Source organism: Gopherus evgoodei, chromosome 6, assembly GCF_007399415.2.
Source record: "Gopherus evgoodei ecotype Sinaloan lineage chromosome 6, rGopEvg1_v1.p, whole genome shotgun sequence".
In the NCBI taxonomy this organism is placed as follows: Eukaryota; Metazoa; Chordata; order Testudines; family Testudinidae; genus Gopherus; species Gopherus evgoodei.
The window spans coordinates 11,396,623-11,402,622 of record NC_044327.1 but is presented as its reverse complement, the minus strand read 5'-3'; the positions used below and the strand labels follow the sequence as shown (position 1 = coordinate 11,402,622).

At 37.3% G+C, this 6,000-nt stretch overlaps 1 protein-coding gene across 2 annotated transcripts in view; it reads right to left on the bottom strand.

Annotated features, from left to right (window-relative positions):
* ZCCHC7 (zinc finger CCHC-type containing 7) overlaps positions 1 to 6,000 on the bottom strand; it is a 158,986-nt gene that overhangs the window by 41,807 nt on the left and 111,179 nt on the right. Inside the window, exon 5 of one of the 2 annotated variants that reach the window (XM_030567423.1) lies at positions 3,697 to 3,867. The exons of the other annotated variant lie outside the window; for it this stretch is intronic. Within the exon in view, the coding sequence (XP_030423283.1) occupies positions 3,697 to 3,867 (171 nt within the window). The remainder of the gene's footprint in view (positions 1 to 3,696; positions 3,868 to 6,000) is intronic. 2 annotated transcript variants of the gene reach the window in all.

Here is a 6,000-nt window from a genome sequence, read left to right as displayed (position 1 = left end):
TGAAGTTTGAGAATGGCTGTCTATCCACATTATAAGAATGGTACAGTGTATTTTTTAAATTGTAGTATGAATGACTGTAGCTCTGAAGTGCTCTGACCTTCATGGTCCCTAAAAGATATTTTCCAACCCATTTTGCAGAATTTTCTTGCTCTTCCACAATTCTACTGTTAGAATAATGAATACGTGCAGAAATACTATCTGTCCTAGCTGGGAACAGGTTACTTGATGGAAAACTGAAAAATATGTTTTTAAGTTTCATGCATGTTTTCATTCTGAAATATTGGAAATGTAAGAGTAAGACAGATTTTTTTTAACAGACCTAATTTTTATTCTCTCCCTCCATCATCCACATTCTCATCTGATTCTTTTCTACGCCTTACACTGCACAGAATAATAATAAAACAGAATAATACAGAAGAGTCTCTTATTCCTTATCTTTCCTTACTTCCATATCTTGTCTCACTCTCTACTACCTCTAAGTGTCATTACTATATCACTCAACTCTTCCTGCACACATCAAGACTAGATATTTTCCTAAAGGATATGTTCTAGTTCAAATGGGAATTAATTCAGGGACATCTTATGGCCTGTGTTATGCAGGAGGTCAGACCAGATGATCACCAGAGGTCCCCTTTTGGCCCTATAATCGATGAACCTATATTACTTAGGACCCTCACAAGTACTCTTCTCCACTGCCATAACCAACCACATCTTAAGTGGTTGTGATCTTGTAGCTCTATCCCACTGTTTAACTTCTACATTCATATCAGATTAGTTTCAATTTTGATTAGTTTACCAACTTATTTTATTCTAACCCAAGCTTTCATAGTGTGCATCAGAATATTTTAGAACATATATGATAATTAAATATGTTTTAGCAATAAATTTATGACATAAGAAATAACTTTCTTTGTTTCCAAGGAATTATACTTTTGCCATAACAATTCATTCTAGAGTAAAAACTGACAAAATCTTTCATCCTGGAAGGAACATTTCAAAACCAATTATATCTAGTGTTACAACGTATGAGATTTAAAAAAAAAAAAAAATCAGAGGGGTAGCCGTGTTAGTCTGGATCTGTAAAAGCAGCAAAGAGTCCTGTGGCACCTTATAGACTAACAGACATTTTTGGATGCATCCGACGAAGTGGGTATTCACTCACGAAAGGTCATGCTCCAAAATGTCTGTTAGTCTATAAGGTGCCACAGGACTCTTTGCTGCTTTAAAAAAAAAAGTTTCCCAGTTTGTGGCTATTTTGAACTCTCAAAATGAGTTTAATTAAAATACACCTGAATATTCAACTCAGTAGCTATCTTTCATAAAGATTTTAACTACTCCTGTTTAGTACCCATAGTTGTATATATCAGTATAAATTTATGATATTTGGGAATGGATCCAATATTATTTGCAATTTACCATAGAACTACAACACTGTACACAAGATACACACGAACTCCCATTACCAGTAACATGACTTTTGGGCATATGTATCAAGGGCAGAAAAGTCGCTATTTATTTTAAACAAATGTCTAAACTATCCATTAAAGAAAAGGAGGGGGGAGATGCATACTGAACTTTGAACGTAAATAATGATAAAAGATTAGTGTGCTGAGAAGAATAAGTACCTTCAAACCTGGAGCCAAATCCTGTCTTCAGATGTGTATGCATGACTCCTCCTGAAATCAAAGACAGCCTCACGCCCCAAGCAGCTACAACCTAGAGTTCTTACCTGAAGCTCGTCTACTACCAATCCAAGATCAGCATGATTTATGCCTTTCTACATGTTGCTGGTTTGCTTCACAACAGCTTTATTTAATCATATTTCTCTATATCGAACATACATTGTAGTGTACCATGTTAACTGGGCAACCATAAAACTTTATGCTAAATTACAGGATAGTGTTTCAGGATAGTGACTGTATCAGCTCATTTCCCCTATCCAGTTATTTTCACTCTCCGTAAGGTCATTTTAAATTGTAAAGAGTAAGGAGCTTGAATCAAATTAGACTGTTGTTTAGATAAATAAAATATGTGCCAGGAAAAACTCTCACATTTTGAACTCTTTGTAAATTGTTCCCCAACCACCAATGAAGACTTTAAAATCTATTTCATCATTTTGTTACTGTGAGATTTTGCATGGCAAGGTTGAGTGAAACCATGCGTACAGACATTTATACCCTGTGCAAACCAAATGTTACAAATCCATTAGAGAAAGCACTGTTGAGATCAGTAGCAACATTCCAGCTCAAGCTGCTTGTGTCTATTATAGAATAAAAGACCAAAGGAGTAAATTTTAGTTGGGATTATTTGACAGCCTGTGCATACGCTCTGCATTCATTGTTGTGCCTATGTTACACGAAGTCCCTAAAATATTTCTTGAGAGTTGTTGAGAAAGTATGGTGATGCTAGAGTGTCTCAAAGAAAAGATCACCAGAATTTTTTTAACATGGGCAAAACAATGTATTTTCCCCTAGCCAACTGGCTGTTAGCTAAAGCTGTAGGGCAAACTCATTTTCTCTCTCCTTCTAAGTGGTCTGACTGGTGTCACTAGATGGGACAGAACACCATAACCGAGAGGTGTGGGGGTTACAGTCACTAATATTTTTGTATGTGCATGATGTGATTATGTTGCACTGAGTTAATTTTTAACTCAAATTAACTTTTTATTCACTCTTTTCATTGAGACAAACTGTTTTGTTGTAGAATATATATTTAGGAACCCAACCCGTAACTCTGTTTCTATATTACCACCAGAACTTACGCTTCTAGTGGTATGTTCTTAAGTACATTCAGTTTTTGTATATCTTTGTGATTAGGGCTGAGAGATACACCCGCTTTTAAAAACGTTGCTTTCATTGCACTGCACTCCTTATGCTGTATACTTTTGCATCACGGTGCAGTTATCTTGACGTTTATTTGCAAACAAGTCTAGTCTCTGCCATTTGTTTAGACTTGTATACTGTCTGTGTGTCTTGGGTTATAGGTCTAATTAAATGACCCCTCTCCCGGTTTGCTAACACTTTCACTTCAGAAGGACAATTTTTAATAAATTTGCAAATATCCTCTATTCTTTGAAAGATCAAGTCCTTTTCTTACAGCTGTCTACTTTGACCCTTTATGCCACTAATAAATTGGTCTCCAAACAGTTCACCTGTTAAGTGTTCAAATTCACATGACTTAGCTTTATTACACAGGTCTGTAATATAATAGTCAATGGTTTCTAAAAATGAAATCAAAACTCAGTAAAACCATCTGTGCTCCACCTTGTTCAGTTTTCAAATCTTTATATCCAAAGTGTGAAAGAATCACATACAATATCTTTATACACCTTCCACGGGGCTAAACGATGCTTCCATGGGCACTTCTCACCACAATTGCTGCACAGATATATTTTAGGAAGAAAAACATTTATGTGAGCAAGTAATTGATGTGCAAACTAAACTGGAACATGGAGCTGCATCACAGCAAACAGCAGGGCTGACAATGCCACACTTTGCTAAATTCTGGCCTCATTCCTCACGGAAACTATGATACTATATAGACAGATACTCAAATATATTTTTATCTATGTAAAAATACGCGCTCACTGTATAATAGAAGGTTAAAAACAGATGGTTAGAACATCAAGTTTTACCTCGCATAACATTTATTGACAAAGGTGGACATGGGCTAATGATTGCTAAACGTTCTACTCACATCAGCATAATGGCCTTTCATATCACAGCGGTTACAATGTTTACGCCAATAAGCTCTCTCAAGGCACTCCCTAGAACAGTGTCCAGGCAAACAGCAGTTTAAACAAAACCGTGCTGGGCAAGTATTTTGTAGGTGATCTCTCTCTGCACACAGGAAACAAGGGGGAATTTTCTATGGAGAAATACAGAAAGAAGGATCTTGGGTGAAAACATTTCAACTGTTTAAAGTATTTAAAAAATAATAACTGGTGAAACACAAACCAAAATGAGCGCAAACACCCACAAATCATCACATTCATAATTATGTATTCTCATCTGGGATAGTAAGATTATAGTGTTTCTTCAAGATTTCTTACTTCTTAAACAAGATTTTCTTACTTCTTAAAGAAGAGAAATACAAGCTAACATTGTAATTCCATATACAGTACTTCCTGGTCCTAGTTTCTTCCCAAGTTTCATGAATTACTGCATACACTTGTACTACTTTCAACAAATCAACAACAATCATGCTAAGAGGAAACAAACATTTTGATTTGAGACAAACTTTTCATACCTGAACAGTGTGTGCTCAAATTTTGGATACAACTTGTATGAAAGATGTGTAAAATGCACATAAGATGTGTAAAATCAAGTTGGTTTATATTTCCTTTTTTAAAATACTGTTTTAAAAAATGAAAAAGCTGTCTCTCTTAGTGGCATGTTGTTATATGTAACACAATGGATTCTAACGATTCGCCTCTATATCTATGCCAGTGGTTTCCACACTTGTTCCGCCGCTTGTACAGGGAAAGTGTACCTGCCACGTCCACAGGTTTGACCGATCGTGGCTCCCAGTGGCCACGGTTCACTGCTCCAGGCCAGTGGGAGGTGCTGGAAGCAGTGCGGGCTGAGGGATGTACTGGCCACCGCTTCCAGCAGCTCCCATTGGCCTGGAGCAGCAAACCACAGCCACTGGGAGCCACAATCAGCCAAACCTGCGGACGCGACAGGTAAACAAACCACCCCGGCCCACTAGGGACTTTCCCTGCACAAGCGGTGCAACAAGTTTGAGAACCACTAATCTATGCCATAAAAGTGAATGTTCATACTTTTGAGATTCCCGTGCATGCGTACTAGTCCATTTATGGAGTTATAAAATCAAACTATTGAAAGCCTATTCTGAAGCTGTGTCCATTTTAAGCCAATTTCCCCAATGACTGAGTTTGTTATTTGAGGCTCAAATGGCCACTGGGTGGGAACGACTGATAGTCACTGAGAAACTGGTTTTAGATAGACACATCCATAGACTTGGAATAGGAAGCACTCTCAGAAGGTGTAGGCTTTGCAAAATTCTTAGAGCTTTTACAGTCTTTTTTGTTGGGAGTGGTTAAGTCACACCAATAGAGACTGCAGCCATTTCCACATAATATTTTACATAGTAGATGTTTTTCAAAAAAACTGAAGATGAGTATTTTAGGTAAAAACTTTCTGTGTTTGGTTTGTTGAAATTTGAGCTGTTTGAGGTCACATTTAATTTCATATTTTCTATGATGGCAAAGGGAGGTAAATAATCTTTAAAACAATTCTTTGCCAGGGCAATAGGTACTAAGTCTAGATGCTGTTCCTTCCTAAAAAATGTTTCTCTTTACTTTAGTTCTTTTTCTCTGAGAGTCTTTACAATATAAAACAGTTAAAAAATGTAAAATATTCTTTTAAGATCTCAACAATATGTCTTTACATTATACTTACCTTTATTTTCTCTGTATTCATTTGTAATTGTGAGAGATTTTAACTTCATACAAAAAACCCCCCAAACAAACAAAAAAAATCTTAACACCAACTAAAGCCTTTTTTAGCTTTGTAAATTAAATTAGTCTTGTCCAAGAGATCTTATTGTCAAATTTCAACCTGTAACAAACCTTTAAGCCAAATGACAAACTCTTGAAAAAGGGTGGCTCAGCGCGGGCTCCCTTACCCTGGATGTCTCTTTGCAAGCAGTCCTCACATCGCATTCGTAAATTCACCACACTGCACTTTATTTCAGAGTGTCTTACGTTGTCCCACCACAAGGCTTTTCCCGTGTTTCACTGTACCCCCTAGGCACTGAGTCGAGGTGGGGGAGAGAGGTCTCACCTCTCTCAGATCCTAAGCTTCTTTGCCTCTCCTTCCAGCCCCGCTTATCTGCCATCCTACTCCCATGCAACAGTCCCCAGCTGATGAGCTGGATCCCCTTGTTAACTCACCAATCACCCAGTCCTAATCAATTATCTCCCAATCTGGACCATACAGGGATGATTATAAACTCCACAGCATGGTGGGCCAGCTC